Source organism: Erigeron canadensis, chromosome 1 (assembly GCF_010389155.1).
Source record: "Erigeron canadensis isolate Cc75 chromosome 1, C_canadensis_v1, whole genome shotgun sequence".
Classification (NCBI taxonomy): Eukaryota; Viridiplantae; Streptophyta; class Magnoliopsida; order Asterales; family Asteraceae; genus Erigeron; species Erigeron canadensis.
The window spans coordinates 56,105,812-56,124,844 of NC_057761.1; the positions used below are offsets into that span (position 1 = coordinate 56,105,812).

At 32.8% G+C, this 19,033-nt stretch overlaps 3 protein-coding genes across 3 annotated transcripts; 1 reads left to right on the forward strand and 2 right to left on the reverse strand.

Annotated features, from left to right (window-relative positions):
* Window positions 1-594: 594 nt before the first annotated feature.
* Window positions 595-2,439, reverse strand: LOC122602654 (photosynthetic NDH subunit of subcomplex B 2, chloroplastic). Its single transcript, XM_043775254.1, has 3 exons — window positions 1,984-2,439; window positions 1,123-1,566; window positions 595-958 (listed from the first exon to the last, which is right to left on the reverse strand). Exons 1-3 carry the CDS (start codon window positions 2,404-2,406, stop codon window positions 764-766), a joined length of 1,062 nt encoding a protein of 353 aa, XP_043631189.1. The 5' UTR covers window positions 2,407-2,439; the 3' UTR covers window positions 595-763.
* Window positions 2,440-3,048: 609 nt separating this feature from the next.
* LOC122604501 (casein kinase 1-like protein HD16) lies at window positions 3,049-10,023 on the forward strand. The gene is made up of 17 exons (XM_043777390.1): window positions 3,049-3,317; window positions 3,894-4,373; window positions 4,832-4,957; window positions 5,048-5,121; window positions 5,197-5,266; window positions 5,352-5,407; window positions 5,488-5,559; window positions 5,643-5,737; window positions 5,872-5,938; window positions 6,023-6,152; window positions 6,227-6,445; window positions 6,533-6,663; window positions 7,321-7,495; window positions 7,575-7,665; window positions 8,416-8,573; window positions 8,720-8,908; window positions 9,559-10,023. Exons 2-17 carry the CDS (start codon window positions 3,957-3,959, stop codon window positions 9,616-9,618), a joined length of 2,130 nt encoding a protein of 709 aa, XP_043633325.1. The 5' UTR covers window positions 3,049-3,317; window positions 3,894-3,956; the 3' UTR covers window positions 9,619-10,023.
* Window positions 10,024-14,841: 4,818 nt separating this feature from the next.
* On the reverse strand, window positions 14,842-17,783 carry LOC122585055 (glutamate dehydrogenase 1-like). The gene is made up of 9 exons (XM_043757154.1): window positions 17,673-17,783; window positions 17,266-17,379; window positions 16,888-17,109; window positions 16,715-16,789; window positions 16,504-16,620; window positions 16,163-16,413; window positions 15,293-15,368; window positions 15,118-15,204; window positions 14,842-15,025 (listed from the first exon to the last, which is right to left on the reverse strand). The coding sequence occupies exons 1-9, from the start codon at window positions 17,778-17,780 to the stop codon at window positions 14,843-14,845; spliced, it is 1,233 nt and encodes a 410-aa protein (XP_043613089.1). The 5' UTR covers window positions 17,781-17,783; the 3' UTR covers window position 14,842.
* Between the last annotated feature and the right edge of the window lie 1,250 nt (window positions 17,784-19,033).

The following is a 19,033-nucleotide window of genomic DNA, read 5'->3' on the forward strand; positions in this document are numbered from 1 at the left end:
ATCATGCTAGTTTTTAAGTTAATAAAATCCTTGTTGTTGTTCGAAAAAAAAAAATTATAAAGTTTATGACATCATAGTTAAAAGAAACTATTTGTAGAAATAAATTTAGACTTGCCAATTCTTTCCAAAAATATCTTGAAAACACAATTCTTCTTTATTTATTACGAGATGGGTACCCGTGCAATGCGACGGTTGTGGCGTCAAAGGGTGATGGTGGTGGTGGTGATGGTAAGGATGTGGTTATTAATCTAAAAGTAATTGATTTAAATGGTATTGTAATTATTTTATGGTTAAGGGATGTATCTTTTGTAAATAATTTTATTAAAAGTATTATAGGGATATGAGGTGAAAATATTTAAGTTAATGAATAAAAAAGAGAAAGATAGTTTAGATAAATATGGTTGGAAAATATTTTAGGGATATTTTGGGTAGAGATAGTGCGTGACATGAGAATGTGTTGAAAATTAAGGGGTTTTTTTTAGGTATTTTAAAGATAAAGAATTGGAAAAAAAAGGGATAGTTTGTTTTATAATAGAGAGTATATATAGAAATATAGATGAAGATTCATAGATAAAGATTCTCTTGCTACCATAGTTTCACAGGAAGCATGTGAAACACTTGATTTGTTTCAAAATATTCTATGTAAATACACTTGGTACATGTACATTAACAAAAGGGCCAAATGACTAATTAATGACAGATTATTCCCTTTGTTTAAATTAAGAACCAGCACATATATAAACAGTACGTGTCAGATATACATTTACAAATTATCATGCTCGATTACTTGTGCCCCTCTCCACTCTTCACCAGGTTCGATCCTGATGGGAGCCAACATTGAAGCAGGCCCTGTACATATAAAATAGTCCTTTCCGTATTTCTCTGCTAACGATCCAGGACTCGACAAGTATATCTCTTCGAACCCCATTCTTATTACCCTGAAGAACAATTCTCTTCCCTGAAAAGTTACCCATATTGCATTGTCTTGTTAAAACACGTACAATTACAGTTGTTTTAGATGTGCATTTAGCTAATAACATTCAAGAAAACTAGACGGTCGTTCAGTTAAATGTAATCTTCATAAAACGAATATAGAAGAATGTATTTGTAAAAATAAATTACCTGATCAAGAGTTTCATATTTTGAGGGAATAGTATTGTAGCACTCCTTTAATCTTTCCTCAAGAGGAGTACCATAAACTCTACTAAGTTTATGTTTTAAAATGGTGATGGGCACATCTTGCACACTCCAAACCCCTCCTTTCTTCTCTGGTTCATACCCGAATGAAAACCAACCTGGGTCCTCTGGTTTTACTGCTTCGGATGATGATAGGATCTCGAATTGAGAAGATAAAGGAGGGTGTGTGCAATATGAGCAACCTTTGAGGAGATCAATCGCGGTTCCTCCTCTTTTCTTGAACCTGAGATGACTAAGTATGGCGGTTTTTAAATCTACAGGTTTACGGCCATTGTTCTTGATTATAACTGCTGTTGCCATGCTTAGAGCGTAGAGAGAAATCACATAGGTTATGTCAAGTGTTCCACTTGTGGTGCAACTTAACTCGACCTGTATCATCAGTAATGAGTATATACTTAAATTTCTACATATTTTTCTATAAAACAATAAGTTCTTTTTTTCTCTCTTTGTATGTAATCATAAAGCAAACTTAAACCATACATTTTAGTTCCATTATCCAATCATATTTAGTTATTTACTACTGGCATATAATATAATGATATGAGAGGTGTGAATTTAATTGAAGTAATATTACTTGCATCTAAAATATTTAAACATAGGTGTGTATGTTTCTAAAACCTTTTTCATATATTTTACTGTCTAACGAAATGTCATAACATTATTATTGTTGTACAAAATTGCTTATTAAAACCACTTATCCGATCAATAGTCCTTGTATCACGATTGGTTTCAATGCTGTAACATATCAAAGCAAAACAAAAAAAGAGATTAATTTCAAGTACGAACCTGAACAGCATCAATAGAGTCAGAGTCAGCATCTTTGACAACCCAATTCGACAAATCAACACCTTTATTATTTTTCGCATCACCATCATTTACTACCAACCCAATCCCGCCTTTTGCATTACTAGTAGTGTACACTATCTCTTCACACCCATCATCTTTCCAGTACACTTTAGGCTTGTAAGAAGTGACATGGGCATTGTTTAAATGTATCTTCAATGAACTCCCATTTCTTACGCTTAGTTCGGCTATTTGAGTACCACCTTCTAACTCGATAAATTTGATGCCTTTTCGACCGAATTTTTGATCAAGTGTTTCGGTAGTCGTAACAGAAGGAGGAGTTGTGGTTAAGGAAGTTGTAGCTTTTGGAATGAGTATGTTTGGTTTAGGAAGGGAAAGGGATAGAAGAGAAGAAGCTGCAGCCATGAGATTTTTTTTTTAAGATAAAATGGAATGCAATTCTATTGCTTCATTTCTTTTGCTTATTTGTTTGGTTTCTTTCTTCTTATAAATTTTCCATATTGTCCCCTTGTAGTATTGGATATTGACATTTTACTTCCCTTCGATTATGTATCTCTTCTCTACTACTTTATAAAAATATCACACCCCTTCTCCTAACACTTTTTAACACTCTTTCTCATAAAAATGTCTCAATGTGAAATACCATTCTACCTTGGATGAATTAATTAATTTTCTCTTTTTATTCATTAATTTAAACATTCCACTTAACTCATCAACTTCTAAAATAACTACACGTCCCTTTTTACATCCATTTTTTTACAATAATAACAACATTACCACCACCACTATCAACCACCACCACCACAACGCCGCTAGCATCAGACCGTCGCTATTAGCACTAGCGTCGTATTACACGCGTAATGGGCTAGTTTTATTCTAATCAAAACAAACATTAATTTAAAATTAAAGTAAAAAGCCTCGAACACCAGACCGCAATATAGAAAAATAAAAAAAATAAAATAGATACACACACACCGATAGATATAGACATACATATACACATAGATATAAAAAACCGCTACAAGTTTGTACGTTTTTTTAAATTTCCAATCTCATTTCATCAGATAATAATAATAATCATCAAATTCATTAACCGTTTTATCCATCTCTAAATTACAAGAAAATTCATTTCATTTTTTCAACAAAAATTTTGAATTCTTTTTTTCTTTTTTCTTGTTAAGATAAGATATACAGTTACATCTTTTTGATCTTATGAATTTGAAGGATCCGATTACCGATCGAGTGATCAAATTAGGTTAAATTCGCCGATTGATCAAGCATTTGGTTTCGATCGTCTTGTTTTTGCAGCTCCTCTGGTATATATACGTATTATATATGTATTAAGACTATTGATTTGTTTTGTGTAATATATTGATTTTAATTTGAAATGTTTTTTTTTTAAAAATTATTTTGATAATGTTTATTAGTTAATGATTGGATAAAAGTAAGTATCTTCATATTGATACAACATTTTTGGTTGATGGATTACATGTAAATTGATTTGATTTTGTTAATAGATTTGAGTCCTTTTGTGTGTGTGTGTATATATTATGTATATATGCATATGTATATGTGTATATGTATGTACGTTACGTATGGTGTTGGATTAAAATATTCTATTTTGCTTATAAAGATTTGATTTTGAAGTAGATTGAAAAATCTACATAATTATCTATCTAATAACTTTTTTTTTTGCTAAAAGTAGTATAATTTTGACATCTATATTATTAAGCAGTTTTTTTTTTCCTTTTTTGTTTGTCTTTATTTGGCGGTGCTAGTGGATTTAGACGACAATTTTACTGCTACATTGTTTAGAATATTTAGTTTGGATTTTTGAAAACTAATTAGGCATGAAAGTTTGTATTAAGTTTGTTTGTTTCATTTTTATGTAGATAATTGGAGGGTTAAACGGGATAATTAGGGTTATGAATTGGATATAAATTGCATGGGTGACGATGCCACAACTGCGAAGTGGAGCACGGAGATCAAAACGGCTTGGTGATCTTCAGCTTGCCACAGAACCAATTGATCAAGCTGAAAACGTCGTTACAACTCAAAACAGAACCAGAAGGAAAACTGGTGGGGGTAGGGGAAGAGGTGATGCTGCAGGTGTATTGAAAGGGAGACAAGCGGCTGGTGGTGGAAGAGGAAGAGGCGTTAGAGTGATTGATTTGGACCAGGAACCACCCCTTGTGACTGTTCCTAGGAATCCTCCTGTGCCTGTGGCTCTTGGAGTTTCTAAGCCACTTGGTACGCCGGTTCTGAATTTTATAGACGTGGTTGCAGATAAAGATATTGCCATGGAAGGTGGAAGTGGTGATAAATTATTGGGGGTTGAAGAAGAAGGAAACACAACCCCCGTGCCCGAGAAGGTATATTCTTCCTTTGAGAATGATTTTTCCTTTTTATGCCAACATCTTATATTTTTAGCATAAGGTGATATTAAATCATTGGAATCGCATAGTCATTTGTATTAGCTTTGAATATGCATTTGAAAGCGAGATCAACTGATCATGTGATATCGAATAGTCAGAATAAGTTGTATAGGTGTAATAAAACAGGTTGTAGAAAGTGTTTGGATGTGCTTTAGCTGTTTGAAGTTGTGATAATTAGATAACCAGTGTTTAATAATGACTGTTTTGATCTTTAAATGAATCTATTTATAGATAAAGTGACAAGTTTTATGACTTGAAATGAAACTAGGGTACAGGGACAAATAAATAATATCCCATTCACTTAATTGCGATAATCAGATATTCAATGTCAGCACGGAAATAGAAACGTCCCTCAGCTTGTGTTTTAGCTAAGGAACGTCCTTACTTTGATGCAGGTACAAGTGGGTAGTTCACCGACCTATATCACGGAAAGAAAGTTGGGGAAGGGTGGTTTTGGGCAGGTTTATGTTGGTAGGAGGCTAAGTGGTGGTATCGGAAGAACGGGCCCAGATGCAGTCGAGGTACGTGGTAACAATAAAATAATAATTGATGGTGAGCTGTAACAGCTAGTTTGTGCCATTTTAAGTTTGATTTTATAATATTTTTTACAGGTAGCATTGAAATTTGAGCACCGTAATAGTAAAGGTTGCAATTATGGCCCTCCATACGAGTGGCAAGTTTACAGGTATATATTATTTCCAGAATTGCAATAGGCAAGCTATTACTTTATGTTGTAACACATCTGCTTTCTGTACAAAAGCACATTGAATGGATGTTATGGGGTGCCTGGGGTTCACTACAAGGGCCGGCAAGGTGATTTTTACATTTTGGTGAGTTGTGACTTTGAAGGATGTTTGAATTGGCAACACGAAACACGTATATGGTAGTACAATAACTATGTAAATTTTGCAACAGGTTATGGACATACTTGGACCTAGTCTTTGGGATGTGTGGAATTCTCTAGGCCAATCGTAAGATGATTGTTTATCTATTGCCTATAATTTTTTTATTCCCATTGTTTAACTAACAATTTAATGTATTTTGTTCTAAGGATGTCACCGAGTATGGTGGCTTGCATTGCGGTCGAGTCGATATCAATCCTTGAAAAGCTTCACTCGAAGGGGTAAGGTGTATCTGCATATTTTGGTGCCAGTTAAGATTTTTTGTGGTTGGTCGTTTTATTGACCCCTCTGTCTTTATTTTAAGATTTGTACATGGAGATGTGAAGCCAGAAAATTTTCTACTTGGTCAACCAGGATCCGTGGATGAAAAGAAGTTATATCTTATTGATCTTGGTTTGGGTATACTTTCTTTCTGTATGCTATGCATTTTTGTGAAGTCATGAATTTTCTCTGTAATATTTTTTATTTTATAGTACTTTGTTTCATGAATTTCGATGATAGTGTCATTAACATGTGGAGTGTTTCTGTTTCAGCATCAAAATGGAAAGATTCATCATCCAGTCAGCATGTTGAATATGATCAACGGCCAGATATATTTAGGTTTGTGTATATTGGGTGTATTCTAATGATCCACTACATGCTGTTTGATATGAATATTCATAAAATAGTTTACTTTTTGGGCAGAGGCACAATAAGGTATGCCAGTGTGCATGCACATTTAGGTCGTACAGGAAGTAGAAGGGATGACCTTGAGTCGCTTGCATACACATTGATATTTCTTATCAAGGGAAGGTTACCATGGCAAGGGTACCAGGTTAGTTTCCTTTTTAACTCGGCTTGATTTCTTTTTCGTTTTTTTTTTCTTGACTTTTATATTGAATGTTGCAGGGAGACAACAAAAGTTTTCTTGTTTGTAAAAAGAAAATGGCAACCTCACCTGAGATGATGTGTTGCTTTTGTCCCGCCCCATTTAAAAATTTTCTTGAAGCAGTAACAAATATGAAGTTTGACGAGGAGCCTAATTATCCAAAGCTTATATCTTTATTCGAGAGTCTTATTGAACCCGTTACATCACTAAGACCAATCAGAATTGATGGTGCACTTAAGGTTCTTGCATCTCAATATTTTTCTTTTTCTTCTACAAGGGGTGTTTGAGATGAACTTTCTTTTTGATGCATAGTTTTGTCTTGTCAGGTTGGACAGAAACGCGGTAGGTTGCTAATAAATTTGGAAGAAGATGAACAACCGAAAAAGAAAGTACGCTTAGGTAGTCCTGCTACACAGTGGATTTCTGTATATAACGCTCGTCGGCCAATGAAGCAAAGGTGGGTTGGGTCATTATACTTTACGGATGCACAAAACGATATGTTGATTGGAACACAGAAACTGAACAATAGTTGGTACAATTTGAATACCATAAATGGTTAATAAAGTCATTTATGCTCGATATCCTTGTATATGTGTGCTTCAGTAATAGCCAAAAAGGGTTGATGTTTATGGTAAATTGGTAATGTTAAGAAATTTCCAAATTCAACCTTAATGACTATATAAGGACCATCCCCTTGATTGTACTTATTTTTGAACTAATAGAAAGTAGACTTGATGAAAGATTGTCAGTGATTATTTAGTTAAATGACTCCTAGCATTTATCCTTTAGTTCTTCAATTCTTATAAAATTGCAAGTGCATGGATATATTGAAGTAAGGTTTTGTGACTACAAACTTATTAATGTAACATGTTATCAAACAGTTTACATGCATGCTGATATGATAAGATTTCCCCCTATAAAAGGTTAAATTATTTACCACTATTCCATAGTATTTATTGATTAATGGTATGCTGATATGTTAAATGGTTAACATTAGCATTAATTATTTCAAGTTTTTAGTATCATGCTTCATGTTTACTTACTTACTTGTATGTGTCTTTCTGCATAGTTCTATAAGAAATATTAACACATTTGTTTTTTACTTCATTTGCAGATATCATTATAACGTTGCAGATGCAAGACTTCGTCAGCATGTAGAGAAGGGTAATGAAGACGGTTTATACATCAGCTGTGTGGCATCATCGTCGAATCTTTGGGCCTTAATTATGGATGCAGGCACTGGATTTTGTGCGCAAGTTTATGAAATTTCACCTATTTTCCTTCACAAGGTTAGTTTAATTGTGGTGTGTCTAGCTGTTTAAGTTATATATTTTTCATTGATCAATAATAACAATATATGAATATCAGGACTGGATTATGGAACAGTGGGAAAAGAATTTTTACATTAGCTCAATAGCTGGTGCAGCCAATGGAAGCTCGTTGGTTGTTATGTCTAAAGGTTAGATATGCTTTTACTAGTTAAATATCAGCTTTACCCATTAGACTTATATGCTACAATTGAAGCACATTTTTTTGTTGCCATGAAAATTAATATGCTTCTATTGTAGTATATAAGTATGATGGGTTGAGCCGTTGAGTAGGTAAAATTTATTAATGTCACTAAAAGTGAAACTTGTCAAGCGGTTCAAAAGTTGCCCAAAGTCCACTACCTATTAAACTGCTTTGTGAAATTTAGAATAATTATAGCTGTAAACATATACAGTGGATGTTTGGATGTGTGTGTTTTGGAAATGTTTGTGTAAGATTGAATAATCGGAATAAGATAAAGCGGACTTTAGAACATGGTGTTTGGATTGCTACTGCAGTTTGAACTTTGAAAGTGTAATAATCAGATACTCAAATGTGTTGGGATTGGTAAATTCTGATAGTTTAAGAAATTGATTGATAAAATGGATTAAAACGAAAATTTACCAAATATATAGAAGTGTCTCAAGTTAGGGTTAAAAGAAGGGGTAGTTAAGTGACTTATTCTACATTGGATTATCCGTTATGTTGCAGTTGTATGAAATTGATTATCAAAAACTGTATATATTTTTGGAAGCCGGATATGGTTCATAAATTGCTAATGTGATTTGTAACTTCACGTTACGGTAACAAAATAATAAGTTTTAAAATGGAAATCCAAACACCCCCTGGAGATTATTGTTGTCTATGTTCCAATTTTTTCTTTTCTTTTGTCCATCTCCAGGAACACCTTACACTCAACAATCTTACAAAGTGAGTGAATCGTTTCCATTTAAGTGGATTAGCAAAAAGTGGAAAGAAGGATTTCACGTCACTTCCATGACTACTGCTGGCAGTCGATGGGGTGTTGTGATGTCAAGAAACGCAGGCTTCTCTGAACAGGTGTTATTATTTTTTTAGATATTGGTATTTATTGTTGTGGTTATGTTTATTATCATCTGTCAAGATTTCATTTTTATATCTGTTATTAATTGTCTACGTCATCAAGTGTTTGAGATATTGACCGTAGGCTGTGCCACTACCTTTAGGTTGTAGAACTTGATTTTCTTTACCCAAGTGAAGGAATACATCGTAGATGGGAAAGTGGATACAGAATAACCTCGATGGCAGCTACAGCAGATCAAGCTGCTTTCATACTGAGTATCCCAAGGCGCAAAATGATGGACGAGACCCAAGAAACTTTAAGAACGTCTGCCTTTCCAAGCACCCATGTGAAGGTAAAAATAAAGCATTTTTTTCTTTCATCAGTTCTCTACCAGTCCCCGTCGAGAACTATAATCATACTAAGGCAAACAATGTGGTTTAATTCTTAAATGATTTATCAGTAAATCCTATTAAAATAAAGCCAAAGGAAATGATAAGAAAATGTTGATTCATTTATCGGCGAAGGAATTGATTTTTTTTTTTTTTTTTTTTGTGTGTGTGTCTCAAGTGGATCAAACTAACAAACATAGCAAGAAAGGAGCTGGCCGAACTACTTATATGGGTTAAAGTTCACCAAAAGCTTGTTTTTTTATGCATAGGACCTCTTAAGTTGTTTTGATCATTGTAATGGTATTTGCTTTTGTGATCATTAATACCACATTATTTATCATACAAATGGACAATAAAGTGCTAGCTAGTCAGTAGTCAAACAACTCGGTTCATCTTGAACTTAAAATGGCATGTTTCAATTGAACGTGTTTTGGTACACTACCCATCGCATCTGATCCGTCAATCTTTCCACCTTTAGAACTGATTTCAGTTTGGGATATTAGTTTTTTTTCATTTTTTTTTTATCGATTAATGCCAACATAAGGTGTTCATCTTTTTTGCATATTTTAAAAGCACAGTTTTTCCTGAAGGATTTGTCTGTATATATTTACAGGAGAAGTGGTCGAAAAATCTGTATATTGCATCAATGTGTTATGGTCGAACCGTTTGCTGACTCATGCTGGTAACCGCTGCTATATATTGCTGAAAAACGACCAGGCTTCATCTATACTTTTAGAATCTGGGATCATGTGAGCATATAGTTGCGGGTATGTAAAGATTGTCATGCTATGTTGCTGTAAAATCAAAATAGAAGTGATAAGAAAAACAGAGGGAACTTTGAGAGATAGAAGAACAAAGAGAAATGTGTGTCAAATTTGAGTTTAAGTTAAGGTGCAGATGAATGAGAACATCTGGTTTGTTGTCGGTCTCCATTCTAACTGTTGTACCTTTTTCAAGATTTTATCAGTTGGGAAAATGAAATCTCTATGTATCTATCTGTATGAAGTAATCCATTAAAGTCGAGTATAACTGTTATGTGATTTTGCTGGCATATATACACATTTGATTTTATTTATTATTGTAGATGATCAATATATCATCTTGTCGTCTGAATGCTTCGTAATGAAATTTGTCAAAGCATTGTTGATTTTTAGCTGAGGTTATTTTTTTCTTACGAAAGGCTTTATTAATATTTTCCATAAAGATAATGATATATTTTCGTTTTTGGGTTTTGCTAAACAAAGCAAAACCCAAGTTTAATATGGAAATATACAACCTTTTTATGTGCATTAATTAGTTGTACACTTACTATAAAATTCAGGGGCTGATATTTAATATGGAAATATACAACCTTTTTATGCGTGATAACCTAAGGGCTTCTTTTAGCATTTTTCTTTTTTGATTCATCAACATAAAAATTCTCCAAATGACATTTGATAATTTAAATGCTAAGGTTAAGTAAAGGATTTTTTTAAGTTAATCTTTGAGAGAATTTATTACGAGTATTTCCCTTTAGAAAATGATTGAACGCAACTTTAACAGCTCTTTCCCAATCTACACCCAGTTTTGCTTCCCATTTACTTAGAAATCGATATCAGTTTAGATACATTATTCAAGTTCAATAAATAGACAAATTTACCTATACACCAATATGCTACCGTTTCTTTATCTACAAATAAGAAATTTAAAACATATATGTACATAAATATGGAATGATAAAAATGGGTTATGGTTTCGTGTTTCGTGTTGATCTGAGTAACTGTATATTAGTGTGTACTTAGTGGTTTATTTTCTACCTACAATATATCCTTGTAAATGGAGTCTTTATCTTCTTGGCTCAAAAGACGTGTTCTTATCTAATACATCTCTATGTGATATTATGTTATCTAAATCTAGATGGATAGATATATTATTTGGATGTTCACTAACAGATATACATTTATTATTATATAAAAGGTTATGATGTCTAAATTTTCTTATTAAATTAAATTTTTTTTATCAGACAATCTGTATTTTGAGTTTTGACTCTCGATAATAAGGTTTTATTTCAATTCTTTTATTGTTTTATTGATGATGATTATACGTGACATCAACCATCAAATAGGCAGCTGTGTCAAAAGTTTCACTTACATGCATCCTACAAATCTTGATTTTGAATGTTGTCGATTTAATAAGTTTTTTTGGTTTCTTAGACTTTTTTCTTTGACAATTAACCATGAATGCCTTAGCTGCAAGTCTGCAACCTTCAGAAACTAATAAGAGTTTGCTCATTCCTTTCTGAAATGATTTTACTAAAAACTGATAAGATACATAGAACATCCATATTTCCAATTGATAAAATCTTAAAAAGGTACAATAGTTAGAAAAGAGACCTGCCAAACCTTAGCTTAAACTCATATGTGACACTCTTTGCTCTTAGTTTTATGTCCATTTTGTTATGATAAGTAATATGGTATTATGATCACAAAATCAATATGATTACAACGAATATACAAATTAGAAAACAAAAGCAATTTAGGATGTTTCTTTTTTGGAACGGCATAATATTCTAGTCCTACTCTTAAATTACACGAATGTTTGGAATGGAGCCCATGACTCTTGCAAAACCCCTTATTAATCCACCACTACGAATGTGGTAAGTGGGATTTGAATCCAGATGGATCCTTACAAAGCTTACTAATGGGCCACCAACCCCTTCGGCGCAATTTATGATGTTTTATTCATGAAAAACAGGCTCTTGGTGAGATTTAGCCCATTTCAGCTGTTTGGCTGGCTCCCTTTGCTATGATTTTTATTTTACCCGTTTGAGACTTAATGAAACCCAACTTAACTTTTCCATATAAATGAGTCAACATTTTCTCCTTTGGCTCTATTTCAGTAGGATTTACTGATCTACCATAAGTAAAGCATTTAACCTTTAACACATGTTTATTCATGTTTGCATAAAGTTCTTGATAGAGCCACGGAAGAATACTAGAAAAACTGATCAAGAAAAGGATGCATTTTTTACTAATGCAATATTGCAATGTGCATGAATGATGAATCCTAGTCTTTACTCTTTAGAAACATATATAATGATAAAAAGGATTGTTATATATGGGTGTATGTTTTATCTTTCGTGTTTAGCTAAGTAGTATATAATTAATTTTAATTTAAAAGCAAAATCTAAAATATTCAACTGAATGACTTGGCTCATACTAGTCATTCGTTATTTTAGTACTAATTTTTCATATAAAGTGTCCTTATTTGATTACAACTCTATGTGATATTATGTAATTTAAATTTAGATGGATAAATGTAAGATTTGGATGTTTACTAACAGATATATATTTATGATATAACATTATAATGCCTTAATTTTCTCATAAAATTAACTTTTTCTTATCAGACAGTCTGTATTCTGAGTTCTGACTATATTCTTTTTCTTTCTTTGAGCTCTTTTACTGTTCTTTTATGACAATTGTTCATAATATCAGCCATCAAATAGCCAGGTGTGTCAAGAGTTCTATTTACATGCATCTTACGGGTCTTGATTTTGAATATTATTCGATTTAAATTAAGATTCTTTGGTTTATCAGGTTTATTTATTTTATTTTATTTTTGACAATAAATCATGAATGCCTTGGTTGGATTAACAGAAACTTCCAGCAGGCAGCTCGGTTATTTGAAATTGAGTCCAAACTTGAGAAGAGTTTGCTCATTAACTTCAGAGAATGAGTTTACTAAAAACTGATAAGATACATAGAGAGATTTCGTATTTGACACACATTTCTCTTGTTCTTCCGTCTTTCAAACTTGTACTATCTCCCCCCCCCCCCCCCCCTTCTCGTTTCTACTTTGAATTTACAGCAACATAACGTGACAATATTCACATACGCGCAACCTTTTTCTCTCATGATCCTAGATTTTAGAAATATCTGACCGTTGTTTCACCGAAATGTACATGCGGTTATCTGCATGATCAGTCAGCAAACAGTTTGGCCATAAGACTTGGACACAATATACAGAGTTTTTTGGCCTTTTTTCCCTACCTTATTAATAATATAATCAAGAGAATTCTGTTTTGAAAGCACAGCTTTTCCTGAAGGCTTTAAATGACTTTAACCATATAATGCCAGAAATTTTCAAGTGCATAATCTGTTTTCTGGTTAGGATATAATCCACTGTTAAGATGATTATTATGCTTGGGTTTTCTCCTCAATAGATCGATGTAGCAACGATCCATTAGCTACCTAGCCACCCAGGTTATTTGTATAGTATAAGATTAGAAAAAAAAATGAATGTGTTCGTGTTTCTTTCTCGATAGATGTGGCAGCGACCCGTAAGGCCGTAACTACTCGGGTTATTTTTTTTATCTTTTACAAGTCATTCGGGTAAAATGAACATATTTGTTGAAAAGGAAATGGGTCAAATGGGTAAAAGTTTACACTCTTCCACTTGCAGGTAGGTAATGATCATCATATTACATCGCTGAAAAATCAAAAAGTTCCGGTTTTACTGTTCATGATTTTGGTGATGAGATGAGCGATTGCCAAAATTTATATTGGAACAATTTGGTACGTACGTATTATAGACCAGTAAACAATTTAGAGTTTTCATTGAAGGTATGCAATGCATGTTCAAAAACAATATACGTAATTTACTTTCCTAATGTACATCCTGCTATATAGAGTTTAAAACCAAATAAGGTATTATCATTCTTTTTCTTCATTCTTTGTTTCTTAGATTAGATTACTCTAGTCTATATATTTAGAAATGGATTTGCTAAATACAACTCTATATATTTAGAAATTGTTTTGCTAAATACTGGTTGTATTCAACGTGTTTATAATAGTTGTACCATAAAATCAAAGGGTGGACTTTTGATGTGAAAAAAGTACAATATTTTTATAAACTTTAGATACATCCGTCAAAGTTGTATTTAACATTTTCCACTTAGAAATTGTTTTTGAACGACTGTATTTTGTTAAAAATCTAAAAAGTTGCACTTATATTAGACATTTCGATCGTTACCTAGAATGAGTTTAACTTAATATGCTAAGGTTATTGATTTGCATTTATATTTGGAGAAACTGTTGTTGTCCATAGTCGAAAGTTATATACAGATACAGTTCATTCCTGGATGCAATTTTTCTACATTGACAGATAAGCAAGATTTGTAAAACCGCTTCAAATAATAAAGTAACTTCATCTGCTTCTGGGTCAGTTGGATGACTAGCTGCCTCAACTATCAACTTGGCTTTATTGGATGCCATTTTCATTATGCCATCATCCCTCAATTTGTATGGTCATATATATATAGGAGTCTTGAATATAAATGAAGAGTGTATTGCATTAACTATGTATAGTTTTATAAATAATAAGGCTGTATTTATCATTTCACAATTTAATATGGCCGGGTTACCATAGTATTTTCAGAAGAATCATTCAACAGCAACAAACATCTCACCTATAGAATTAATAATGAAACATAATTAATCTTAACTGATTCAAAAAATACTCTATGTACGTATAGAACAACAACTTTCCATACAATACTTGATCTTTACCAAAAACAACCTTTTTGTGATATATTGGATTTTGCATGTAGGAAAAATATATAATACAAAACCATGTTTTTAACATAGTTTTTAATAGCCAAGTGATGTGACTTGCCTTAAACATACATGACGGGCGAAGAACACAAACAGTTTCAACACATAAGGGTTCTAAAACTCGATCTTGACACAAATATGGTGAACAACGAAACAAAGTTTTTAACACTCAACATTCTCAGACTTCACATAAACATAAGACTGAAAGAAACAGCATGTTGGAGTACCTAACTCCCATCTTAATTATGTGGCCACAACTAACAAACAAACCAAGTTTAAGATAGGATACTCTTTGCCTGCTGCTTATTCCCAACCCCTGATGAGAGTGGCCTTTGCAACACGGTTCAATCCCAATGTAAACGCTCCCATACGCAATTCACAGTTGTGGGTCCTGCACATACTTTTCATGTCTTTGAAACCTTGACCGACATACCTCTTCAGTTCAGTATTCACTTTCTCTTTGTCCCACTGAAAACCTTGAATATTCTACATGCCGGAAAAACCAACTATAAATATTCAAGTTATATATACATCAAGAAGATTGACTAAAAGTAATTAAGGTTTGGTTAATTACGTACCTGAACCCACTCGAAGTAGCTAACTGTCACCCCACCAGAGTTTGCAAATATGTCAGGAAGGATAACAACTCCTTTCTTCTTTAAAATCTGCACAAGAGAATGAAAAAATAACGTCGACGAATATTTGTAATCATTTAAGGAATTAGCTAAGAATTTGATGAAAAATGGGACTGACCTCATCAGCTTCTGGATCAGTTGGATGGTTAGCTGCCTCAACTATAAACTTGGCTTGGATGTCATTTGCATTTTCCCTAAATTTGTATTGTCACAATATAGCAAGCGTTTACACCAACATATATATACAGGTCATGAATACAAATGATGATTGTGTGTGCCTATTATGTTCCTATTATGCATTTGTTACTTTATAAAGTAACAGATGAGTTAACACAATGTGTATGACCAACAGTTATTGTTATAGTTACAGTTGTAAGAGAGATCTTTCGAAAGCAACAAACATCTCATTTACAATGGATAGTTTGTTTGCAATTCCACAACTAGGAGGACGACGATGAACTCATTTACTTGAAAAGTTAAGATTAAAAGAGCATAAATTAAACTTGCCAATTAATGATTCAACGTTCACTACCAGAAAAAACAAGATTTTAAGATGGGACATTTCAAAACGATATATTGTCATTGCTCTAGGGTCGCTGACGACAAAACATTGTTGGCTTTGTGACCTTTTGCGACCACAATGTCATCACTGAAGTACTATTAGTACTTCATTTTATATAGAGGTCAATTGATCATTGTATTTAGTACGAGTATAAATTTTGTATCAAGATTTGATACTATTATTAGCTAGGTCAGTAGTAAGCCTCACCCAGCCTGTCTTGACCTCATGGCCCCATAACCTAATTTGACCGTTAGCCAACTCATCGAGTTGCCTATTTTGCCACCTCTATGCTACATTAAATAAAAACGACAGATTTGGACTGGGGTATCCATGCATGTATAAAAAAGACAACAGAAACTAGATCATCAAGTACTCATTCAAACAGCAAATTAAGCACCATATATCAAGTTAAAGTTTGAGAAAAACCTGTTGATTACACCGCCTAGTGCTGCTGGGATGAGAATATCACATTCTTCAACTAGAACAGAATTGGGATCAATCTGGTCTGCCCCTTCAAAACCTTTAACTCCCTTATGTGCTTCAACATATTTGATCAAGCGCGGAATATCAAGTCCATTGCTGTCTTTTATCGCTCCACTTACATCGCTCACTGCTATAACTTTTCCGCCATTTTCGTGTATGAGTTTTGCAGCCCAAGTTCCAACATTTCCGAAACCCTGTCCAAAAATACGACCATCACTAACAAGTATTTTCTTTTAAGATAAAGAAGCAAAAGCTTTGAAATTTACAAAAGTGCATGTACATACTTGTATGACAACTCGCTGTCCAGCGATGGTTTTTCCAAAGTCATTGAGAAGCGCCTCTGTTGCAAAAAGTACTCCACGGCCCGTTGCAGCATCTCTACCTAGTGATCCACCAAGATCCTGAATTTTCCAACAATAATCAAGATTTAGTATTTCAAATTAAGTTAGTGAGCTTAGTAGAATTATGACATTTGGTGTTTGCATGCATACTTACAGTAGGCTTCCCGGTAACCGCAGGTGGCGAGTAGCCATGAAACTTTGAGTATTCATCAAGTATCCATGCCATTGTCTATTCCATAACATTAATTACAAAAGATCGAAGGAAAAGAAAAAAGTTTGAATTAATGAATAAAACTTATATATATAATTGTTTATTATTGATGAAACCTGAGGATTGGTTCCCATATCGGGAGCTGGCACATCGGCATGGATTCCAATCAAATCATGAATCTTTTGAGTGAAAACTCGAGTGAGTCGTTCTAACTCGGATATGGTCATTTCACTTGGGTCACATCCTATCCCTCCTTTAGCACCACCATAAGGTATGTTTGCAACTGCAGTCTTCCAAGTCATCAATTGAGCTAAAGCATTCACTTCATCAGGTTCAACCTGCATGCATATATATGTATATATCTAGTTAAAAATGAGCAAAGAAATTACTCTATAAAGAGTACAATATTGATACAACAATTCGTGATCTGGATGTAACAAATACAAAAAACAATTTTTTTTTTTTTTTAAAAATTTAAGAATTGCTAAAACAACCTCTGAGTGATATCGAATTCCTCCTTTCATCGGTCCTCTTGAATTGTCATGTTGAATCCGGAAGCCGATGAAAGAAGCCAATGTGCCGTCATCTTTTGGTATTGTACATTCAACCTGCATGTGCCAAAATTCAACCAGTGGACAAGATACCAAAATTAGAAAAAGGTCTTCTTTGACCGTAAATATTTTTATTTATATTATATAACGTACTTCATATAAAATACATGAATAAATTGGGTTTTAAATGAACTTTTTAATGATATAACTTTTGTCAAGTATTATATAATACAAGCAAAAGTATTTACGGTAAGAAGTGAAATAAAAAGACTCAAAAAGTCAAATGAAGACACTTAAAATGAGACGGGGAATTGAAGTGTATATATATCGGAATGACAACAATTTATTACCTTGATTTCTCTAAAAGGAATGAGCAAACTCTTCTCAAGTTTGGAATCTATTCCCAACAACCGAGCTGCTCGCGTGAAGTTCCTGTTGGTTGCTGCTAAGGCATTCATGGTTTTTTTTTTTTTTTTGTCAAAAAAAACCCAAAGAATTGAAGCTTAGTTTTAAGTCAACAATATATATTCAAAATCAGGATCCTTTAAATCGATCTGATAACAATCATGGCACTCTGATGGTTGCATGTCATGAACCATTATAATAAAAAGAAGAGCATGAATAAAAACAAAATACTTCTACAGAGTATATTTTAAAATTAAATATTTAAAAATATATGACGAAATAATATATAATATTTTCCCTTTAGCTAAAAATTCAAATAACATATAATTCTATCTATCTGAGTATCAGATATTCTTTTCTTGTAATAAGTTGATATCTATAAATGAACATTCCCGATACATTTTAGTAAAATGGCGATTGCAGTTATAATTTACAAACAGTAGTAGTAGATCTTCAAAGTCATATAGACGTTGGAGTGAATTTCATATATAACTAAACCTCTAAATGTCATGTAATCGGATAACAACACAACATAAAAATTAATATATTTAATTTTATAAAATTAAGTTTTGTAAGTTATACGTAGGTATGTTTGGCAAAAGTAGTTGTAGCTATTAGTTGGAGCTGTAAGCTGTAGCTTTTAAGCAAAAAGTTGTTAACTAGAGCTTTTACTTTTTAAAATTGTTTGGTATGGTAGCTGTAGCTGCAGCTTTAAGATGAATTTGTGTACTTTTAATGACAAAAAGTTTCATCGAAAAGCTAAAGCTCCTGAAACGCTACTTCAAGAAAGCTAAAGCTAGTTGTATCCAAACAAAGCTTTTAACACAAGATGAACTTTTTGTTCAAAATTAAAAGTTAAAGCTCCCCAAAAGCTCTTGAAAAGCTCTTGCCAAACATAGCCGTAATACGAGTATAAACTTTTCTGAAACAAAAAATATATATATATATAAACAAAATTAATGTATAAACAAAATTAATTGTATGAAAAAAATCACACTTATAAGTGTGAAAAAATTAATAAAGTCATACTTTTTTCACGAGTATAAATGTATAAACAAAATGTTCACACTTAAAAGTGTGAAAAAATGTCAAACATTTTCACACTTAAAAGTGTGAGAGTTAATTTGTCACACTCAAATTCATCGCACTTCTTTTTGTGTGAGGAAATTTAATGTCACAAATTATTTCCACACTTTTAACTTTTAAGTGTGAAGAATTATATATTTTTACACACTTGAAAATGTGAACTTTTTTTGTTTCTACATATATGATTGTAAAAAAATTTTGATCCATTAACTCATTCACA